General features: G+C 38.2%; 1 protein-coding gene across 3 annotated transcripts in view; it reads left to right on the top strand.

Annotated features, from left to right (window-relative positions):
• The first annotated feature begins 7,011 nt into the window (after nucleotides 1-7,011).
• The window catches only part of ccdc186 (coiled-coil domain-containing protein 186), a 29,710-nt gene continuing 12,310 nt past the window's right edge, over nucleotides 7,012-24,411 (top strand). For all 3 annotated transcript variants that reach the window (XR_001777671.1, XM_008436689.2, XM_008436688.2), the window contains exons 1-12: nucleotides 7,012-7,178; nucleotides 9,608-10,517; nucleotides 11,200-11,326; nucleotides 13,697-13,825; nucleotides 16,176-16,388; nucleotides 16,668-16,787; nucleotides 17,928-18,032; nucleotides 18,358-18,456; nucleotides 20,378-20,464; nucleotides 20,543-20,685; nucleotides 21,869-22,124; nucleotides 24,132-24,321. Coding sequence is in view for 2 of the 3 variants with exons in the window: in XM_008436689.2 (XP_008434911.1) it covers nucleotides 9,628-10,517; nucleotides 11,200-11,326; nucleotides 13,697-13,825; nucleotides 16,176-16,388; nucleotides 16,668-16,787; nucleotides 17,928-18,032; nucleotides 18,358-18,456; nucleotides 20,378-20,464; nucleotides 20,543-20,685; nucleotides 21,869-22,124; nucleotides 24,132-24,321 (2,359 nt within the window). In the remaining variant the exon portion in view is untranslated. The remainder of the gene's footprint in view (nucleotides 7,179-9,607; nucleotides 10,518-11,199; nucleotides 11,327-13,696; nucleotides 13,826-16,175; nucleotides 16,389-16,667; nucleotides 16,788-17,927; nucleotides 18,033-18,357; nucleotides 18,457-20,377; nucleotides 20,465-20,542; nucleotides 20,686-21,868; nucleotides 22,125-24,131; nucleotides 24,322-24,411) is intronic.

Below are 24,411 nucleotides of genomic sequence, written 5' to 3'. Positions count from 1 at the left end.
TTGCATTCATTTATGTTGCACTACTGCCCTCTATTGACTCCTACCATCTACCCCTCAAATTCTCTTAAAGATCCCAGTGTTTTTTAAAAAACTTCTTTTTCCCCTCAATACTATTCAATTGGTCGATCACCTTCTCAAATTCCAATTCCCTACTAACACCTAGTTCGGTTTTTAATAATCTTCCTTGGCTTGCGTACTTTCTACATTTGATCAAAACATGTTCCACTGTTTCTGCATCATCACACCATAAACCAGTAAGGTGTTTCCCCATCTTAAAAAGAGTTCCATTTATTCTATTTATCATTACCTCCTCCCTCCTGTTTATTCCTCTGATCCTTTCTACATCGACTGTATTTTGTATCCTAAATAAATGTCTACCATTTATTTCATTTACCCACCTAGCTTTCCAAATTATACTTTTACCTTCAGATTTAGATAACTTTATTTGCATGTCAATATCTTTTTTAATCGCCTCCTTAGCCAGCCTGTCTGCTCTTTCATTCCCTATAACACCTACATGAGCAGGAGTCCAGAGTAATATAAGATTTTTATTTTGTTCACATAGCCTATGATGAACCGCCATAATCTCATATGGAATATTTTGATGATTTTTTGTACGTCCCTTTCCGATACTCATCAACGCAGATAGAGAGTCACTACAAACTATTATTTTATTCCTATTAGTTTCATCTTTAATTCAGGAATCACTACAGCTATACTGGTTGCTTCACTTTTGGGGTCTTTCGATCCATCAGTATACATTTGCAAGTAGTCATTATATTTATTCTGCATTTGGTTATAAAATTCTTGGCAAATATCTAATGTGTTCCTTTTCTTAATATTTGTTAGTGTTCTGTCTACATTAATATATTTCGAAGTCCATGTAGGTCTCAAAGGCCACAATACAATACAATGTATAATATACATTACAAATTTTCGCTCTATCATCCCCAACCCATCCAAAGCTATCAATTTGTTTCTTTCCTCTTTCCCAACACTTTTCTAATACTTTCTTAACAGGGTGATCTGCATTATGTCCTTTTAAACTTACCCAATAATTGACCATTAGCTGCTGTCTTCTAATGCATAATGGCATTTCTCCTGACTCTACTTGTAAAGCACATACTGGCGTTGATTTAACTGCCCCTAAACAAATTCTCATTGCTCTGGCTTGAATCACATTTAACTTTTTTAGCCTAGTTTTGGCTGCTGATCCATACACCACACTCCCATAATCTATTCTTGATCTAATTAGTGACACATATATATATTTTTTTTTTTTAGGGAATCAAAACTTGCACCCCATGTCAATCCTGCTAAACACCTCATAATGTTTAGAACCTTTTTACTTTTCTCCATAATATGTTTTATGTGATTTCCCCAAGTTAGTTTCTTATCAAAAACTACACCCAAAAACCGAAACCAATCAACCCTTTCTAACTCTTTCCCATACAAATACAACTTTTTATCAACCCCTATTTTCTTATTTGTGAAAAACATTACTTTTGTCTTTTCAATTGAAAATTTAAAGCCCCACTTTACCCCCCACTTACCCACTTCATCTATACCTTCCTGAAGTTTAATAATAAGATGTTCCACATTTCTTCCCCTTTTCCATAGTGCTCCATCATCAGCAAGAAGTGACCTACCAAAAGCGATAGATAAATCTTTAAAAATGTCGTTAATCATAACTGAAAATAATGTTGGACTTACCACACTTCCTTGAGGGGTTCCATTTTCTATTTTACATAATTTAGAAACATGATATCCTATTTTAACTTGAGTTAACTAGTTAACTATTTTAACTATCCCGTAAAAAATCTCATATCCAATTAAACATATTACCTCCTATACCTATCTGATGTAATTAAATCATTAACTCTTCCCTCCATAGCATATCATATGCTTTTTCCACATCAAAAAACACAGCAACAACAGTTTCCTTATTAATCTGAGCTTTTCTAATATCATCCTCTAAACATAAAATAGGATCTATTGTTCCTCTCCCTCTACGAAAGCCACTCTGATAAGGAGCAATTAAATGTTTTGACTCCAAATATTGTGTCAATCTCTCATTCACCATCCTTTCCATCAGTTTACACAGATTAGATATTAAAGCTATTGGTCTGTAATTTCCAAAGATACTATGATCTTTCCCAGGTTTCTTCAACGGAATAACAATAGCTTCTTTCCACTTACCAGGCAGTTTCCCCTCCTTCCAAATCTTATTGTATAAAATTAATAATTTATTTAAAACTTCCTCACTTACATGTCTTAACATAATATAACACACTTCATCTTTACCTGGAGCACTATTCCTAGTTCTATCCAAAGCTCTTTTCAGCTCTCCAATAGAGAAAGAATAATTCATCAGATCATTATTACTCTCCTGTCTTCTTAAGATTCCATCATTTTCCTTTCTAGTTCTCTCCCTTCCCTCTATTTCATTAACTGATAAAATTTTCCTACTATGAATCTCTACAAATGCTCTCACTAACATATCAGTCTTTTCCTTGTCAGTTACAGCTACCATATCATTTTTATTTAGTATAACTCCATTCCCTTCTATCTCCTCCCATTTTTTTGATCATTCCCCAAACATCCCCTAGTTTTGTACTATTGCCAATTGTCACAGAAACCTCTCCAGAATTCTCTTTTTGTGCTTCTTATTGTTCTCCTGACTTTTGCTTGTGACTTTTTATATTCAATTAAATGTTGAAAATTATGAGACCTTTTAACCAATTTAAATGCTTTATTTCTTTCTCTAACTGCTTTTCTATGCTCTTCATTCCACCATGGAACTACCTTTCTCCTATTTTTCCCTGATGTTTTTGGAATAGACTCCTCAGCAGCAGCTAAAATACCCTGACTAATCTCTTGGTTCATACTTTCAATACTCTGATTATTTTTAACATTTAAAATTTTCCTATCACATAAGTTATAAAATTCCCCCCAATTTGCTTTCTCAAATATCCACTTTCCTCCCATCATTTCAGGTCTATGCACCTTATTTTGCTGATTATAATGTAGTGATCACTACCAAATGTCTTATTTTTAACTTGCCGCTCACATAATGGAGCTAAACAGCTAGAAACAAATGTCAAATCTAATACAGATTCCTTACCTGAATTTATATCAATTCTTTTCTTCTTACCATTATTCAAGCAAACCAGATTATTACTACCTAGAAATTCTTCTAAAATTTTCCCATTATAATCTACTTTTCCACTACTCCATAATGAATGATGTGCATTAAAATCTCCACACCAAATAACATTTCCTTTCATATCCATCTCTTCAAGTTTGCTTAACTCGAGCTCTTTACAAGGATTGTAGAAATTTTAAATCAACATTACTTTCTCCTCCACCCATATTTCAATTGCAACATACTCCAAGTCTCCTTTCCTTCCAATAATTTTATACGGAATACCTTCCCTAATCAAAGAAAAACACCCTCCCCCTTTTCCTTCTTCTCTATCATATCTAACTGCAATATATCCATCTATTTTAAAATCCAAACAAGGCCTCAGCCAAGTTTCCTGTATACAAATTATATCAGGTTTCTCTTTTAATTCATAAATAAACTGTTTAAAATCTTGCCCATTTGACAAAAGACTCCTCGCATTCCATTGTAAGATTGAGACCATCCTTCTTGACTTGCTTGACTACCCAGCTCTCCCCTTATGTCTTCCCACCCAATATTCTTTAAGTCTAAACTATGGCATGCTGCCTTCACAATAATCTGAATCCTTTCCATTTTTGATTTCACGTCCGATGTTGCATTTATAACTCCTGCAATAAAAGTCACCATTTTCTTTTTTTCCTCTTCTATTTTCTTTTCAACCATTTCCATAACTTTTGAGATAATTTGCTTTTCATCTGTTAGAGATTTCTCATTTTGTTTCTCTTAACTACTTTACACGCTTCTGCATGTTACTTTCTGCGTAACTTTCGTTTTCTGTGTAGTTGTTTGTCGTTTCATTACTTCGCATCCCCAAAAAGCAACACTATGCTCTCCTCCACAACTACAGCACTGGTTTAACTCTAACTCCACATTTACCATATTCATGGTCTCCAGAACATCGGACACATCTCCTTTTTCCTTTACACATTTTTGCAACATGGCCAAATTCCTGACAATTGAAGCACCTCACTGGTTTGGGCACGTATTCCCTGACACTAAATCTTATCAAACCAAAGAAAACCTCCTTTGGCATTTCTTTTGTTTCAAACTCAAACAACACAGTTTCTGTTTCAACCTTCTCTGTACCGATAGGTCATTCTTCGTGCTCCTTTTATTTCCCTGTTTCTTTCCTTCAAATTCTCAACTAAGACCTTCATGTTAACACTCAACGGCACTCCTGTGATAATTCCTTTGCTTTCATCATTTCTTTTTTCACCCACTTTAACAACTGCTCTGACTTTAACTTTACACACCCATCCAAGCATTTTTGCCTTTTCAACTTGCCAATCAAAAGATTTCCGTCTCTCAGTATTTTAGCATGTTTAATTTCCCCAACATGTGTTTTAAGTGCTTTTGTTATCTTAATTGGATCAATCTTCTTGACTCCTTCTCCTTCATCAAATCTTATTATAATGTTCAGGTTTTGTCTTTTTGGTGCGTCTTTTCCTTCCTTAATTCCGTCATTATCGGTGTCTTCCTCATTTCCTTTTTTCCTCTTTCTTTCTTTCGGCAGCTCGCTGCTTCTTTCCACCCTTTCCCACCAAGTCCCACTCTTTATCTTCATTCTGCCCACTCCTTCCTTCCTCTTCACTACAATCCATACTATTACAGTCATGTTCTTCTTCTTCTTTTTGTTTTAATGGCGGTTGGCAAGCAACTTAATGGTGTGCATTACCGCCACCTACTGGTATGGAGTGTGGATCAGGACGATTTAAATCGCATTTATCACCAAACGAATCCTCCTCCGGGTTCTCTGATCTTATAATGTATACATTACGGTACCTTCATGGAGCTGATTGTATGTTTATTTAATAATAATTAAAAAAAAAAAAAAAAAATCCTCCTCCCGGTTCTTGTGAAACGCCCCCTGCGTAATGACGTCAGCAAAAGGTCAGAAGTTAAAATAGTACCGTGAACGTGCGTGAACAAATTCCCTCAGGAATTGTTTTTCGTTCATTTTTTTCCCCTTTGTTTTGTAATAAACTTGGATCTTTGTATGTATTTATCAACGTTGAGGAATATTGTGCTATTTAAGTATTTAAAATTAGATTTAGAGTACAATAGCATACAATGAAATGGTCATCAATGGGGAAAATCTAACAGGCCTGAAGAGAGACAGAGATAAACACATTGAAAACAATAATTTAAAAAGTTGAAAAAACAAACTTTATTGCAGAAAAAAATAAAAATATATACATATATATTTTTAAAAAATCAGTGAACATAAAAATGTAAATGAGAATACATACAGCTGAAACTGTAAAACTAAAAAACTTGTATGAGTTATTGTTTTCTTATATTGCAAAATGTAGTTTCTCATTCTTATTGGTTTATATATTATATATTTATTTATCTTATTTTTTGTTAGGGTCAGCATTATACTGGATTACATACTCTTTCATTTTATTTTCAAAAACACAAGCAGTCAACATTTAAAAATAAGGTGAATATTGATAAGAATTTGGCTTATCTCGGTTTTGTTATTGTACTGATGGAATCTTTTTGAGGAATCAGGGTAGTTTTCTTCTGACAATAAAACCCTGTCCACTCCCACTGCATTCAAGGTGTAAAAATGTCAACCAAAAAAATGTAATTCTGGATTGTAGAAGCAGAAAGGGCTTAGCATCTGGAGCAGTTCTAACTTTTTTTCAGCATTATAAGGAGTCACCTCACAAACTGGTTTACGTGTTATATTTTCTGTTGACTTAACTGCACTAGAGCTTAAACTGACATCTGCTCACAATCGGCTGTGCCCAAGAGGGCAGCAATTTCAATCAAATTAAAAAACACTTTATTAATCCGAAAGGGAAAATAAATAAATAAATCCTGAAGTCAACATTATATTTTAGGATTTAATGTTCTGAGTTTATGTTCTAAAGTGCAAATGAAAGCAACTCCAATCCCTTTGGGTTATTAACAGATGTTATTAATTCATTCCCTGCTTACTGGGTTATAAAGTGCTTTGTCTAATGTTTCATTTTCCTCTGCTCTTTCTCATTTTGTTTTTTGTTTTTTAAAACCTAAATGTATCAAAATCTTCCTTGTTGGTTATGACTGTAAAACTTTTTTTTATGCTTTTTAACAATTGTCTTTGGTTATATAAGAAAAAGCTTACAAATTTTATTCACCTTTTCTTCTACAGAAAGTATTTTTTTTCCAAATGTCTTCAACAATTTGAACGTACTTTCTTCAGAAAGAAAAAACATACAGTTATTCCATCCTTTTGCATTCGAGTCCTGGTGGTGTCATCCATTAATTTAGTCCTCTTCAGAAGACAATCCTACCTATTTTCTTTTCCTTAGGTTTTTTGGGTTTTTTTCAAAGACACTCAACCTCTTTCACTGAAGTTCTTGATTTGGGTGGAACCTGACATGCAGAACTGTCGTTGTCTTTGAAGCCTTTTTCATGCAGATCAATGATGACAGCTCATGTTTCCGTAACCATGGCTGACTAATGATGAATGAGTTTTAGGCACCACTCCTTTGTAAAACAACCACTCTGCTCTTCAAATGTAATCTGAATAATAGAATGATATCAGCTGCCCACGTTAACATTATCCCCTGAAGCAAGAATGAGAGTCTCACATGATTACTGAAGGTCAATCTGCTTCAATGCAAGGGAGGCTTTGTGATTAGGTTAGCTGGATTTAATCATTATAACCTAAATCAAAGGTCGGTTCCCTCCAAACAAAACAAAACAAAACAACTTTCTGCAAACCTACAAATCTTTGGCCACAACTATAATGCGGTTCACCTACATTTACCTGGTGTGGATTTCCTCTAAAATACCGGGCAGACCTGCATGTGTACCTGTTGTGTGTGTTAACATCAGACTGACGTCATTTGTCTCTTGGCATTCATTGGTTTCTATCCTTCTCCTGCTGTGGCCATATTTGTTGATGTGTCATAGCATTGAACAGTTGGGCGATCAGCTGGTTAAATAGGGAGCTGTGGCCGTCATTGCACGGACATACACGATGTCTCGTTGGCACCTGGTGGGTATAGCTATCTTTATTTAGCTTCATTCTGTGTCGGCGTTACACGCTAGCCGTTAGCCTCAGTTAACGTATGTGTTATCTGGGTTAGCTTAGCTAAGTAGGTGAAACAGCGATGGGCTTCTGACATTAAAATATGCCAACCTAGAGCTTGGTAATAATCATACATGATTGTTTTATTGTGTTTTATTATAGCATTTGCTGTTTTAACTCGTTTTGTAGCCCGACAGTAAGCCCTGATGCCATGTCTTGGCTAACAAGGCTAGCATGCTAACAAGTCAGAGGGATATGTACTGCTAACGTCAAATGCACCGGAATGTAAATAAAACGTCAAGCACTATTTAAAAAAAACTAATCGATCTGCTGCATATTGTTGCACACCGATTTACTCTACTCTGAAATGTTTAATTTAAGAACAAAATATTACATTCACGATGTTAATAACTCCGATGTTTGTCATGACACCTGTCAGAGGAGCATCCTTGTACTGTGCTAGCTAAAGCTTTACCCTAATGGAAGCAGAGGAAACATTGGGAATGTCACAATATTTCAGCTAAGGGGAGAGCTTAAGGCTTTGTTTGTTGTTGTTTAGAACCCTTATTTTTATGAAAGAACATATAAATCGATACAAGAAGATGGTCTTCAAATGGGTGGGGTTAATGCTGCTGGGAACGTGTGGATTCCTTAACAAGTGTAGCAGTAAAATGGTCGTATGACTGAATAAAAATGTGAAGTTGAATTAAGGTTAATACGTTTCCCACCCACTCTGAATCATCCCATTGGTTAGCAACACAGTAAATGCTGACACAGCCCCTTTCAGTGTTGGATGAACAGTTAATGATTCAGACTGAGATAAAGACATTTAATTATTTACTTTATTACAAGTTTAGCATGGCACCTGTCATAGCATACAATTTTCTTTTCTTTATGCTTTTAAAAATGTTTATAATAAGAAATAGTATTGTGCTTGGAAATGTTTACATTAATCTGAACGCGCTTACTTGGGTTGAGAATAGATTAAAATTTTTCATTTGACTCCTTGCATTTCATCTGCAGTGTTGAAGAGGTAAAGATGTTATATTTATCACAATTTTACGCTATATGACACAAATGTCATAAAGCATGCAAACAGCAGATTGTTTTAAAATTTGAGTTATTCCTTGTTGACAGGGCTCTTGCTATTAAATTACTACATTTATTCATGTAGTTTCTTCAATAAGGCATGAAAAATAGGGACACTGGTCATCATGATAACATTTAAGTTGCAGACATCTCCATCTTGGACGTTTTTGGAGGATTTTAAATGTGTAGTTTCTTTACCACGTTACTGTAGTTGCACCACAAGTGAGCTGTGTTTAAAAACGAAAAAAGAAAAGAATAGGCTGGGAAAACATATTAAATTTACTGTAAAAGTATCATGCATGATTTGCAAGTTGCATGTACAACTTGCAAATCATTATCACACAAATCACTCCTTAAAATGTGACCTAAATGTTTCACTTTACTCACAATATGCTAGTCCTTTTAATACCATAGCACCCGGTTCACTGAAGGAGGTTGTCTAAACGATTTTAATGAGATAAGTAAAAGTGCAAATTAGATGCATATACTTTTTTTTTTACTACGTCAGGTGTTGTGTGCAGCCATATTCAATTTTGAAGACACTCCCTTCCCATTTTCTAATTTTCTTTTGATTTCCTGCTGCATCCATTCACCTTAAGCTCGTGTAATTAGTTTCAAACCAAATGGCCTAACAAACAGTAAAGCGTGAGATCAGCCCAAATAAAAGAGTAAAGTATCCAGATGGATGATCAGTGTAAAAGTGAGAACTTAAAGTGCTAAGGCAGCTAATGGAACACTAGCTGCGACATAAACAGAAAAATACAAGGCGTTTAAAACTGTAAACAGTTAATTGTGACATATTTTGTTCTATTACAACCTCATATATGCTGCTACAGTATTAACAGGTTTTGTACTCATCATTCTTATGCTTTGAGACCATTATTAATACTTCAAAAATGTAGACGCTACTGATATTTGCTTACAGTTGCATCTAAAAGATTAATAATCTAAAGATTATTTTATTTGGTGTTGAATGACGCTCTATAGATATGTTAATCTTGAATAACTATCAGTTGTGTGACGTTTGCAGTCACTCCTTCCAGCAAAAATAATCTCGCCATAGGTGTGGCCAACAACACGCCTCTTTGGTGATTCTTGAGTCTGTCTGTGAACATTCCTTAAGTTTTTCCTTTGCTACCTGATGATCTAACCACATGAAGTGCAGGTCAGGATGCAAATGGCACAGGGATGCCACACGGATGACTTCCTGGAACTTTTAGTTGCTTACCGATAAACGAACATAAAATACTGAAAACGTATATATATATTTTTTTCTACTTTCTTGTTTTTGTCTTCCTCGTTGCCAGGTTTGAGCCGTAAGCGGAGCATGAAACATCCGGCTCCGACTACAGCTGCGCAGAACATGGAAGGATCAGATGATAAATTGGCAACAGAGGAATTACGCTCTGGAGACGAGTGTCATCGTAGTACATCAAGTGTCGAAGAGGAGGAATTAATCTTTGAGAACAGTGATCATGCCGTGAAGAATTGCAATCAGGAGAAAGGCGAGAACCAGCTGGAAAGTGGATTAATCAAGACTGAAGAAGGAGCTCAGATAAGCAGCCAGCATCATCATGATGTGGGGGAGACGGCTGCTGATGTTGAAGGTGATGCTGGGAAAGTTTCCAGTGAAACTGAGGGACTTCCACTTAGTCTTTCAAATGAGGCTGCTGCTGCCAGTCAGGATGTAGCAGACAGTCCTCCTGTTATCGAGGGGACAATGGAGACCTTATTGACTTTTGATGCAACAGCTCAGCACGACAATGAGCCATCGTTGCAGACACCCGCTGTCGACAACAGTCCTTCAGCCTCTTCTGTCCAAAGCACTTCCAAAAACTCCCCTACGGACTCCTCCACTTCTGGGATTTCTAACGGACCGTCCACTCCGAGCTCCGATACGCTCAGCTTCTCGCCGGCCTCAAGCCCGCAGACCACCGCCAACGTCTCCATCCCCTTACAATCCTCGTCGAGCCCGTTCGACACCGACTGCAGCCGAAAGCTCATTTCCCAGATCCAGCGCTCGTTGTCGCAAGAGTCGCTGCTGGATGAGCTGGAGTCTGAGCTTTTAGCTTGTGGGTTGTCTGAAACCGAACGCAGAGGGAAAGTGAAAGGGAGCTCACCCATCAATGGACTCCCAGCGGACCAGGACGGCTGCATGGATGTCTTTGAGAAGTGTGTACAGTACAAGTACACTCAACAGGAGAAGGCTATTCAGAGGTAAATTTCATACACACATCCTTAAAAAGTCTTAAATTTATGGAAGAAAATGCGAGTTGGCCTTAAATACTTTAATCACAGGTCTTAAATTTTGTTGTGGCAGGACTAGTTACTCTATATATGTAGATTTTTTTTTTATGGGACTTGTCTGTTTGGCAAAAGTTGGAGTGGCTCACAGACATCTTTATTGCATTTTGTGACTCAAGTTGGTTGAACCTCCTGGTAACCAGCTGTTTATACATCCTCGTTGCCTAGCTTTCTTTTGTCTTGATTATGGTTAAATGCTAATTTATTGCTATTTGGTTGGACAACATTCGTCTTTGCAGCTGGCTCGTGTCTAAACCCTTACAAGGCTACTTGCAAAAATAAACAAAAACTTAAGTTTGGCACAACAGTTAAAGCTGTTAAAAGCCATATGCAGTGCGAGAAACATAAAGTTGCTGCCAAGAGCCACAAACAGACCTCAAAAAATTCAGTTTATGCTATGTTTTATTGTAATACAGCAGAATCATCCAACTTTTCAGTCTTAAATTTTATCCATGGTGGCATAAAGAGTCTTAAAAAGTCTTAAATTTGACTACCTGACATTTGTAGTTACCCTGTTTACCCTGCCAAGATGTAATGCACCTAAATTCCTGAAGGACTTCCAGGGTTTGACGTCTGTTTGAACCTTTTTGCTTAGGTTGCATGAGGAGAACAAGAGACATCAAGAACTGATCCTGGGTATCTGTTCAGAAAAAGACAACATGAAGGAAGAGTTGAAGAAGAGAGCGGAAACAGAGAAGCAGCACATGAGCTCCATTAATAAGGTATTTTCTTTTCTTTTTTGGATTTGTTGGAGTGAGATTTTGCAGTAGTTGTCTTTCCTGTAGAAGGTGGCTGTCATGTTGCCAGGTGTTTGTGAAGAAGAAATCCTCATCTTGGCTGATATTCATATCCGTGGGAAAACCTTCAGGAAAGGTCTTTGTCGAGTTTGTTTCTGTTTTAACAAGTTGTCATTTATGAATGGCATTGTTGATCAGGGGAACGTCAGAAAATCATGTGACAGTGATGTTTTTGCGAAGCTGCAGCAGCTGTACCAGCTGCTCTAAAATCACTTCCTCTCTTTCCCATCTTGCACTGCAACATTTCTAACACTGTAACCTTTAACCTTAAATCTCTCGTCTGTGTCAGGGTGAAAAAAATGAGGCCGTGACGAATCACTACGAGACCTTTTCCATCTTTAATGTGACATTTAATCTGTATAATTGAACGGAAAGTCAAACAAGCCTGTGAGAGGCAAAGGTTATCTTGAATAAATACCACAACTACCTGTTTCCAGAGGTGTGCACACCTCTAAGCTGAAACTTTGTTAAAAGAAAGAGTTCTCACAGTCTGCCATATTTTCCACAACTTTCTTGAGGAAACCACCCAGATTTCGTTTTGGATTTTGATCTGAACTGTTTCTAGGTCACTTTGAAAATCTTTTCTTCTGGAGAAGCTGTTGTCTCTCTAACTTCAGCTTTCTAAGGAATCTTATGTGAAAATTGAGTTTCTTTATGATCCTGCTGCTACTTTTAATCTTTCTGCAAACTCTTATCTTTATTTAAAGGATGTCTGAAAATTCCTTCTAGGACATCTGAGCTTTTAATCAAGGCTTAGCAGATTAATTTGAATTGCTGCTAAGTGTTTACCCGGTCATAACGCGGTTCAACAATGTGGGATAAAGTTCTTAACAGATTTAGTTTGGTTTCTTGTTTTGTTTTGGGTTTTTTTGGCAAAAAACTCTCTATTTTAACAGTAGTTTGTAGACTATATGTTTGTTTTTTTCTGAGTTTATATATGATAAAGATGATTGCAGCCTTTCCTTCATGCATGTCCTACATATCACTTTCTTAAATGTACAACTCAGCAGCTTCATATTTGCAATATTTGTCGCCTCAGCTATATAGTTCTAAAGACTTTAGTTTATATTTTCATTATTTCTTTTTTATAATATTTTGCATTGTGACTTATCAAATGTAACTACTAACTTATATTTTGTAAAAAAAAATTCTTAACCAAATATCAACTGCAGACAGGTTACAGGCTGAGTATCACTCACTGTTGATATTATTATTATTATTATTATTATGCTCTGACTGTTGTGCAAATGAGGAGACAAACCAACGGCTAAATCTTGTTAAGTTTCACCCGTCACCGCAGCTTTCCAATCCAATTCAATTTATCCCACGGTCCTGTTCAGCTGCTAATTAAGGACGTCAAACAAAGCAGTCCGGAAAGTGGAGAAAATGGTGTTGGGATCTTATCACAGATGACATCATTTGTGTGCCTTCGGGGTTTTTATTTTTAATCAATTTGATTAGATTAGCAAAAACTCAAGTGCTCTCCTCTTCATAGGACCTAATGTGAAATTTTAAAACGCATGTTCTCATAACTGGAACAATATCTGATGGATTTTTTTGTGTGTGTAAACATGAAGGTATACATTTTTCTTTATTTTCTTGTTTGCACAATGTCTGATTAAATCACCTTTTGTTGTTCTTTCCAGTCTGATGGAGACATTTTTTATTTTATTTTTTTCAAAAATGAAGATTCGCAACTGCAACCCGAAGTGACCCAATTATTACTTTTTTTATTTTTCCCCTTATTGCGACCTGCATATATGCGCACAATCTGATATAACAGAAAAACAACAACCATGGAGGATGATAATGAGGATTATTAAGTTGTTAATATCCTGGCTCCGGTCGGACAACAACTTCAAAATCACAAACCACCGTTATCATCCATATTCATGTCCGCAAACACTGAGTTTCTTTTCAGTGGCAGCTGGCAGAGCACGCTCTGTGACGTCATTGCACCCTTTACTGCGCATGCAGGACACTTTCAAGTCTTTTGTTGTTCACACTTTAGATCACATACAAGTCGCATATTTTTGGAATATTTGGCAAAAAATCTTAATTGGGTCACTTCGTCCTGCAGCGTGAACGTAGCCTTAAGTAATGTTTAGTAAAGTTTTCCTGTGCCATGTAATTTAATGCAAATCTTCTCAGGGAAATTCCCTCTGTAACAGAAAGTGTTGGTTCCATTCCTCCGCGAGCCTGATTTTCCTTCAGCCCTTTGATTCTGCTGTAATCCTGCCGAGCCGGTTAGCTCAGGTTTGGGTTGCTCAAGCCGCGTTCTCCCTGTTTTTGCAGCTGGAGGGGCGGGTGGAGGAGCTCCTGAAAGAGCTGAAGGAGTCGCGGGAGAAACTGATCCACCAGGAGCAATCGGCCAAAGCTGCTCTGCAGCAGCTGCACAGGGACACCACTCACAGGATAGAACAGGTATGACTGGATATGAAACTACTCTCAAACTGTATCCAGCCCTTATTTTGCGTTTCTGCCATGAGTCCACTTTATGCACGGCTTTAAAGTTGGAAAAAGATGAGCTATTCTTAGCCACAGTTGGCCCAAAAATAATAATTCTGCTGCCACGTCGTTTATGGATGTTTGCACAAAACTTGCAGCTGAACGTTCAAGGTCACGGCTCACCAAACTCCTCTTGCTGCAGGTTAAATCGCTTGCTAAACAAATATTGCTGGCGGAACGTTTTTCATTCTGATTCTGCTCACCTGGTTAAAGCCGTGCTGGCCGCTGTTCTCTTGACAGTTCTGTCACACTTCACAATTTTTAATTTCACCGTCCAGTGAGCAGTACGCGTTACATTATGCTCCAAATCCCTCTCAGGGACTTTGCTTGTCTCATTCAGCGCTGACCCAGTCGTAGTCGACTGTTGCCGCCCCGAGGTTCGGATCATTTGTTTGTGTTAATGTGTTGAAGCTTCGAGACAATGACTGAATTTTTATATTCCCAAAACTAAAGTAGAATAACGATGATGACTGCTTTTTACTCCAGTGTGGCTTAACCCTCCTATTATGTTGCGGGTCAAATTGACCCGTTTCAAAGTTTAAAAATATTTTTAAAATAGTTGCAAGTATTTTTATTGCATGAAACTTTTTCTATTTGTCTTAATAGGTGAACTCTACATATAAATTDAAAATKTATTCRTTTTACACATTTGCAGCCCCCCCTGCGTCTACTTGTTACATCGATACTGTTCGGGTCAATTTGACCCGGCAGTCAAGTTAAAGTGCAATAAAAGATTAAAAATGTCCAATTCTGTTTGTTTCCTTACAGCTATGAACCTTATTTCACTACACACACACAAACACAACACAACACACACACACACACACATGCACACACACTCAGACACACACAAACCCACTTTCTCCCTACTCTCTTTGCTTCATGATGAACTGCGAGAAAGCAGGTGTTCATACAACTTTTGACGGGAACCTATTCTGTTCCCGTGGGTAAACTCCACCCACACTGAGTGGGTAAACTCCACCCACACTGAGTGGACAAACTCCACCCACACTGAGTGGACAAACTCCACCCACACTGAGTGGGTAAACTCCTCCCACACTGAGTGACACTCAGTAGAAGTGGAGGGGAACATAAATACACTCTGCATGACTCATTTATCTTGATTTTAATTGGCGGGTCAATTTGACCCGGAACAGTATGTGTGTCTCAAATTCAATTATAAAGATCATCCTTTGAAAAAAAAAAAAATTAAATGTAATATAAAAAAATTTACCAAAGATCACTTTCAAGGAAATTATTGTTTTTTTGTGTCTAGGTTTTTTCAGTGGACATAAAAAATGTAAATCCCATTTTTTATGTCCAAATGAGTAATTGAGTAAGTTGTCGTCATTAATCCTTAATTTCTGAGAAATAAAAAACATAATTGCACAAATTTTGATTGAGATGGTTAGTATTAGAGTTAATAATCAGATAAAGAAATGTTTTGGAGGAATTTTTTGGTTCCTGACACTATTGCAGGAACCAAAACTCTCCCCGGGTCAAATTGACCCACGAACATTATTGCTGTACCTCAGAAACGAACATAACAAGAGGGTTAAGTTGTTATTTTGACGTGCATCAAAATGTGGCATTTCTGAATAACTATTTTAAAATGTTACTTTATAATTTGTGCTTTTATGTCATTCTTTCAAAGCACGAACATTTAAAGCAGAAAGCAGGTTTTGCATCACCTCAGACATCTGCTATGTCAAACTAAAGATTCAAGTTTTTAAGAAAATGGTCGCTTATCAATTAATCGTTGGTCGATTGATGAGATCAATCAGCTTTAGATGAACTCATTCATCGATGGCCTGCATTCTTAGTTGTGAATGTCCGTTAAATTCCTGAATGGGCTTTATGTTACCAATTCTCTCAAGGCAGCATTTATCCCTGCTGTTTGTGCACCTTTTCCTACCACACTTTTACCTTCCACTCAACTTTATGTCAATATGCTTGAATGTAGCACACTGTGAGCATCCAGTTGTAGTAACGGTGACTTTGTTTTTCTTTTCCTTTTCTTGTGGAAGCTGCCAAGTTGATGTTCATCCCAGTTATTGCTTAGGATGCAACACAACATTTCTCTATTAAAGATACTAATGAAACTCACTTTTCATTAGCTGTATACCAAATTATCAAAATTAATAATAAAAAAAACATCTGGAGAGTGTATTAAATCTGAAAAATAAGCTTCTGAAAGTTGTTTTTGATTACGCTCTAACTTATTGTGACTCACCTGTAGAAAAATTAACACGACCGTACCATGTAGGTGAACAAGAAGTGTGACGAGGCACGGCAGGAGAAGGAGGCCATGGTGATGAAATATGTGCGGGGGGAGAAGGAGGCTCTGGACCTGAGGCGGGACAAGGAGAGCCTAGAGAAGAGGCTGAGGGAGGCGCTGAAGGAGGTGGACCGCCAAGCGCTGCGCGGGAACCAGCTGGCTCAGGAGAAGGGGCGGCTGCAGCAGCTGTACGACGCCAAGGTCAGTCACATATCAAATACTTTCTATGTGAAACATGTAAAAACTTTATTATCTGCATTGTTTACCCCTTAACCTTGAAAAGGACAAAGTTTCAGATTCATGTTTTCAATTTCACGACTGAAAATAAACGACAAAAGTGTTTTTACTGACTTGTTTATATCTTAAGAAGTATAGGTTTAGCAGAATAGCTGATCTCAAACAGCTATTTTACCTTAATTAGCACTTTTATTTCTTGTTATTCTGTACATTAAGTCTCATTCTTTATTCCTTTATTCACAGGAGGGTGAAGTTGGCCGGCTGACGCGAGAAGGGGAAAAGTTGAAAGAGGAGATCAACTCTCATCTAATCAAAGTCAAATGGGCCCAGAACAAATTAAAGAGTGAAGCAGATGCTCATAAGGTAACGTTACAAAGTTTGTTTTTGCAACTGGCTCACTGTCTGCTGCCAACCAAATACAAGCCTGTGCAAAAAAAAAAAAGCTTGGCACTACTGGGTTTAATATTTTTAATCATAACACAGCAGGACCCCCCAACAGTCCTTAATAGGTGTTTTGGTCTTAAATTTACATCAATCTGTAATTTTAAAATGTTTCATTAAATGGGTAAAATAAAACAAAGCTTGTATTGGCACAATTGTAGATACGGGGAAAAAAATGGAATATCTGCAAAAAAAGAGGACATTTTGAAGTTTCAGAAGTTGAATTGTTTTTTAGTTTTAAAACTTTGTTTTTGCCTAGAAGGTTTCTGAGATGATTCAAGAAATTTCTGAATATTTTCAAGCAAATTTTCGACTTTTCAAACTCTGAAAGTGTCTTTTTGTTTTCCTCTATAGATTTTTTGGTGGAAATTTACTCGTCCTTTTTTATTTTTTATCTATTTTCTATCCACAGTGGCCCTAATACACCATTTAAGTGTTCAGATACATGTGAAGCTGCCTGCATTTTATTCATTATGATTCTTGTGCTCAGATTATGATTCCATTTTGCATTTTAAGTTAAAATGATCATCAAATCGTCTAAATGGTGATGTTCTTTTGTGTGTTTTCAGTTTTTATACGTCACACATACCACCCTGTATAACATAAAACATAAATAAACACCCACCTGACCAGTTGTTGATCTACGTCAGCATAAAAACGATCGCCTTCTCTGCCAACCGGCTGTAAAATAACATGATTAAATGTGTGATTTGGGGATGAAATGAAATGGGAATTGCTCTGTAATGACCCTGGAAGGAAATTGCTGTTGTCGTTGTAGCTGTTTTTGAAAAACGGCTCTAACAAAAGAATAGTTTCGGTTTTTTTCCCCCCCGCTCTCTCTAAGCAGATAAACAACAGTAAACAAAAGAGGGTGCAAAAGCTCAGGAGTTGCTGAAGGCCACACAGATCCGGCTGTTGTTTTCTCCTTTTGCAAAAATGCTGGAAAAGATAAAAACAAATTGGTAATGAGTGTTGAGGTTTTAACCTGAACCCTCTGAGAGATAAAAGGCTTTTTTTTTTTTTTTCGTCTACAAAAGCACCTTCGTGTTTGTTTGTGTCCAGGAAACAAAAGACAAGCTGAGAGAAACGACATCCAAGTTGGCTCAGGCCAAAGAGGAGACGGAACAGATCCGAAAGAATTGCCAGGACATGATCCGGACGTACCAGGTGTGTTGTCTGATCATGACCACAGCAGAAATTAAGAGGCTATTTTTGTATTGATTTTATTGTTGGTTTTAAAAATTAAGGTAAAGGTGCAAATCTGACTAGACTCTGTGAATGCTGACTGTTCCAGATGGTGGCAGTAAAGAGCCACGACCGTTTTGACTCTCCTGGAAAAATTAATCGGAACTACCATTTCTGACTGTTGCATCATAACACACAACAGACAAAGATTTTATAATTTAGCACAAGAACATATTAATGTCATTTACTGTTGTTCCTCATGTCTTACACTCCCGTATTTAAAACAATAATCCATCTCCTCTTTAAGGAATCAGAAGAGCTCAGATCCAACGAGCTGGACGCCAAACTGAAGGAAACTAAAGGAGAGCTGGAGAAACACAAGCAGGAGCAAACGGGCCAGTTGGAGGTGACGCACGTTTCCTAAAGTTAAAGCACTTCTTTTTTTTTTTTTACAGATTCATCTTCTTTCTCGCTTTTTCCTCCGTTTATTTCCAGATTGAAATAACTTATTGCAACATTTCAGCTGGCAGTGTGATCACTGTGAAGGAATAACGGATAAAAACAAATACAGTGGAAAAAATAAGTGTCTTCTGGGCTCTGATCTATTTAGTATGAAGATAAAATTAGCTGCAAGTAATTTGAAAATATGGACCGTCAATAGAAAATGGATCATCCTTGCAAAAGTGTTGATAGATTACAGAAATAGTTGGGGGTTTTTTACAAAATGACTCAATCAGATCGGATCCAGATCAGTCTGTTGGGTTTTCAGAGTAAAGGAGGTTAATTATAAATGCAAGGAAAATTTGAAATGTTCATCACTAAACATTTGGAGTAGCATGAAGGCTTTTTGCAAGCAGTCTAAATCTGAATCTTTTTGTCGATTTTAAGCAAGAAAAAAAAATACTACATTGTTTTTTTCCATGTGATTGTCCGTTAAAAGACAAATCACAGCACAGGTTCCCTTTATTTTTATTATTAATGAGCCTAATTTAATGCTTGTTCTCTACTTTTTTCCTCGGCTTGCCTTAACGTGGCAGTCGCAGTAATTTTGCCTCCGACGCTCTCCACGCACACAACCCAACGGATGGACTCGGTCCAAACGCGGTGGCCTGTTTTTTCTCAGCGCCACACTCTAACGGGAATCAGACTTTAAAAATAAATGGCCTAGAAATAATCAATATTAAGCCTTGCATTTCAACAACAAACCCAGAAGACATCACCCAGTTAGATTAATTCGAGGATGTGCTTCTTTTTTTTTTACAGTTTGTTGACAACTCAGTGAAAATGCCTCCAAAAAAAAAAAAAAAAAAGAGGAGAAAAAGTTTCTGATGTTTGCGGCAGCAGAAAGAAGAGTCTCATTTTTTGATAACAAAGTTTTCGACAAAAGCTACGGTCTGTTGTCATGGCGTTAAATAAAACTGCTGACCTGACGCTCTTCGGTTTTACTTCAAACCTCGACTCCGGCCCACCGATCGCTCTAAACCTACATTTATTGTTATGTATCTCATGCACTCATGATGAAGCAACCCAAATCATAAATTATGCAAACAAAACTGTTTCCATTACTGGTTGGGAGATTACATTTAAATTGGAGGCAAAAGGATGAATGGACGAAATAGAATTTACCAGAATCCCCATTACTGCTGCGTCGTCGTGGAAACCGGAGGCCTTTAATGACTTCTTGGAAAAGTTGACTAGCGGCAGCACCAATAATGAGTTTGTTAAAAACATGAGGCAAAACATGGAGGGGGGGAAAAAAACACCATTTGTTTCACATCCCTAATGAATTCATAAACAAGCAAACGCAATACGTGGCTTTCAAGGAAATCTGTTGGTTGTGTAATGACGCTACATAGAGTATTGACTGCCTTGTTTTCTAGAAATAAAGAACACATGAGAATATATCCATCCATTTTCTTACACCCTTGTCCCTCAGTGGGGTCGGGAGGGTTGCTGGTGCCCATCTCCAGCTAGCGTACCGGGCTAGAGGCGGGGTCACCCTGGACAGGTCGCCAGTCTGTCGCAGGGCAACACAGAGACACACAACCATGCACACACACACACACACTCACACCTAGGGGCAATTTGGAGAGGCCAATTAACCTGACAGTCATGTTTTTGGACTGTGGGAGGAAACCGGAGTACCCGGAGAAAACCCACGCATGCACAGGGAGAACATGCAAACTCCATGCAGAAAGACCCCAGGCTGGGAATTGAACCCAGAACCTTCTTGCTGCAAGGCAACAGCTCTACCAACTGCGCCACTGAGCAGCCCCATGAGAATACAATGCATAGAAATATAAAATAGAACCTCATTCCTGTTGCAGATGCACCGAGCAAAGGCTAAAGAGCTGGAGGAGCTGAAGAAGAGTTACAAAGAAAGCATAGATGAGCTGGAAACTCTCCGCACTAAGGTTCGTCATCCGGAGCGATGTTTGTGTAGCGCCGGCGAGCGCGAGTCCTCCGTCTAACAAGGATGTCTGGCTCCTTAGTTGAAGTGTCTGGAGGACGAGCGGCCGCGGTGGGAGGACGAGCTGAGCAAATACAGGGAGATCATAAACCGGCAGAAGGCTGAGATCGGCCGGCAGAGGGAGAAACTGGAGGAGGTCACTGCGCTTCAGGAGCAGCACGAACGGTAAAGATGCACCAGTTTTTATCGTTAAAGACACACAATGCAGAGATGAGCCCTGTGTGGAAATCACTCGATAACCAAAATGTGGTTTGGAAAGTGTTTAATTAAAGTTTATTTTTAATTTTTTTCAATAAAATACACACACTTTTTATCAGCTTTGATTGCCATCAGCTGCATTTCCACTGACCATATAATTGTGCAACTTGACATTTCGAAAACACGCCAATTTCGAAAAAAACTTGTTTGTTTTTTTTGTTTTATCAAATGTTTTGGCACTAGAATGATGCGGGGGGAGTTTTGGCATATCAAAATGCTTTATTTCACAAAACTGCAGTGGAAATGTTTTTTTTTTTTTACATCACATGAGTCACAAGTTAAACAACCTGATGTTGCCGCTGGCTCAAACCACGAAGAAGACGACGACAGGAAGTAGTTGGAGGATCATTGCGTTTTGTTTTTTTTAATGACTTGTCAGGTGAACGAATGTTTTCACATGTGATTTTGTGTTTCTTATCTAACAGAAACATCATCATTCAGGGAATATTGACAGAGTTTTGCGCACATTTGTTATGGAAACGCAGTTAATGGTAACAAACGTTGAACTGTAGGAATAATAGTATTTATCCTTTTTCTGTTAGCTTCTTTCTCTCTTCTTGAAATTACAAAAGGAGTTCCGCAGGGTTCCCTTCTTGGACTGCTTTTATTTTTTTATTCATATAAATAGCTTTAGTGATAATTTGTCAAATGCCCTTTATCATTTTTATGCAGATGTTAATCGATTGTTGCTCTTCTTCACTCTCTCTCAGGCTGTAGAGTTTTTACAGTCTGACTTTATTGCAGTTCAGTCTCGTTTACACTTTGCAACTGTCTTTGAATGTGGATAAAATAAAAAAAACAAATTGTTTTCTGGCATTCCCAGAGACTATTGGAGATTTATCTGTTGATCACCACTGCCCTTGATAAGCAAATTCAGCTTACTTATACTGGATAAAGAGCTCTTATATAACGTGCACATTGCAAATGTTATACAAAAACTGAGTAAAGATTGAGTTTTATTACAGCAATGGATCTTGTTTCTCTCACAAAGAGAAACGAGATCTTGTTTCGCATGCTTTTTTTCTAGCATGTGCTACTTTAACAGTTGCTTTAAGATTTTAACATGTCTCACATTTGTTGCTTTATGAAGGGACAAACAGGAGATCACCTCTCTCCAGGAGGAAGTGGAGAGCCTGACCAGTCAGATGGCCGACCTCCAGCGCGACGTCCAAGGCAGCAGGGAGCGAGAAGCCGAGCTGCTGGGCTTCACCGAGAAGCTGAGCAGCAAGAACGCCCAGCTGCAGTCGGAGAGCAACGCGCTGCAGTCTCAGCTGGATCAGGTCAGCAGCAGCTTCACCGAGCTGCAAGCGAAGCTGGAGGAGACCAGCAGGCTCCTGGAGGACAAGGTAAGGATGCTGGGAGGGGACATACCGAGACTCAGTCTGGGGTTGAGGAGAGAGATGCTTTTATATAGCAAACGCTTACATTATGTCTTAATAGGAGAGCTGGGCGATCAGATTTTTTTTTTTTTCATTACCAGATCCGATTTCTGGTTTTAATTTTTTATTATTTTGCTTTAAGAAGCTGTAACAAAAACAAAACAAATGACAGAAAATATTTTCTGTCATTTTCTAAAATAGAACCTCATTCTATTTCAACCATCCTTTCTGTGAGATGAACAACGGAGCGTCAAGCCCAGGCTACGAGAATCTTCCCATTTACTAGTATATAATCCTAATTTTAAGGATTGCATATTTTTTTCTTTTAATATTATGAACAAAAGTTGTTTTCATGAAGCTTTTGTATTAGGTTATGAAGATCTGTCTTCTTAATACACTCAGTCGTTTCAAAGCCCTGCTAGTGATAATAAGTTGATGCTGATTGAACATTTCTTTTAAATATTAAGTATTATCTGTAAAACTGTATAATGCTCAACATTCCTCATTTTAATTTTTTTAATTTTTATGTGAGAGTTCTCATAAAATTACTACTTTCTTCTCCTAAATTAGGACTTTTTTCTTGTAAAAGAAAAATAAATAAATCTTCAACTGTCTCTAATATTCCATCATAGAACTGACCTGTGTTCAAAGTTGAAATAAATAGAAACTTTAAATCACATTTGTTAAAGAAGATTGAAACCCAAGGAGATCATCGGTGGGGGGAAAAAAAAAAAATCGACATTTTCCAGAAATTAAATCTTCAAAAGCCAAACACTCGATTAAGCGATTTAAAAACGTCATTGCACACAAAGCATTTCCACTATATACCGTATTTTCTGGACTATACGGCGCATGCTAAAACATATGGTCAATAACAGCGACTGTGGCTCTGTGGGCAGAGTTGTCGTCTTGCGATCGGAAGGTTGCAGGTTCGATTCCAGCTTCCTTCTGCCACACGTCGATGTGCCCCTGGGCAAGGCACTCAACCCCAAGCTGCCTACCGAGCTGCGTATCGGTGTGTGAGCGTTTGTGAGTGCGAATGGGTGAATGTGACTCTAGTGTAAAGCGCTTTGAGTGGCCAAAATCATCGGATAAAGCGCTATATAAGTTCAGTCCATTTACCATTTACCAAAAAAAAAAAACAGTAATGGAAACAAAACGGTAAGTTTAGTTGAACTTTATTCGACTGTGTAACAATACACTCACGTTATTTTTTATTCTTCTTCCACAAATCCATCAAAAACCTCTTCTTCTGTGTCTGAATTGAACATCTGGGCGATTTCTCCCTCAAACATGCCAGGTTCCCTCTCATCATTGTCGGAGTCAGTCTCGTTGCCAGGTGGCTGTTCAGCAATGATGTCGGCTTTTCTGAAAGCTCAGACAACAGTTAAGGCAGAAACATCAGCCCAGGCATCCACAATCCATTCACACATGGTGGCGTAACTCGCCCGGCGCTGCCTCCCCATCTTAGTAATCGTGTGTTTGCCGTCTGTCATCCATCGCTCCCACTCCTCTCGCAACTTCTTTTTGAACGCCCTTTTTACACCAATGTCCAGCGGTTGGAGTTCTTTTGTTAATCCTTCCGGAATGACGGCAAACTCCGAGTTAGTTTGCTTCACTTCCTTTTTCACAGTAGCAGTGAGATGAGCGCGCATGGCGTCGCAGATGAACAGGGACGGTGATGCGTGGAAAAACCTATCTGGTTTTTACCGGAGGCGTATGCTGCAGAACTCGGACAACAATTCTCTGATTGGTTTATCGCTGCCAGCGAATGTACTTTACGTGTTGCGTAATGTCCTCTGATTGGTTTATCACTGCCAGCGAATGTACTGTACACTTTATGTCTCTGTGTCAGGGACAGATTTTGGAATTCAGTGCACACATGAGGCGCACCGGATTATAACAGCTGAGCTTTTAGGTGCGCCTTGTAGTCCGGAAAATACTGTAATAACCTGCGTTCCTGTAAATCTGCAGTCGCGACAGCTGAAGCAGGAAGAAGTGCTGAGGAGCCAGGAGGTGCAGGGCCTGCAGGAGGAACGGGCAGCGCTGCAGACAGAGGTGGCCCAGCTGAAGACCAGAGTGGAGGAGCTGAGGGACGAGCTGGTGACCCAGAAACGGAAACAAGCTGCCAACATCAAGGACCTCACCAAACAACTAACACAAGGTTCGATACTACAGCTCCTGAATTTAGCATAAATTGAGAAGTTTTTTACATGCAGAAAAACGTGTCAGTGTTTGAGTTTAGCTCCGTTTT

This window comes from Poecilia reticulata, linkage group LG19, assembly GCF_000633615.1.
Source record: "Poecilia reticulata strain Guanapo linkage group LG19, Guppy_female_1.0+MT, whole genome shotgun sequence".
Classification (NCBI taxonomy): Eukaryota; Metazoa; Chordata; class Actinopteri; order Cyprinodontiformes; family Poeciliidae; genus Poecilia; species Poecilia reticulata.
This window is presented reverse-complemented; position numbering and strand designations above follow the sequence as displayed.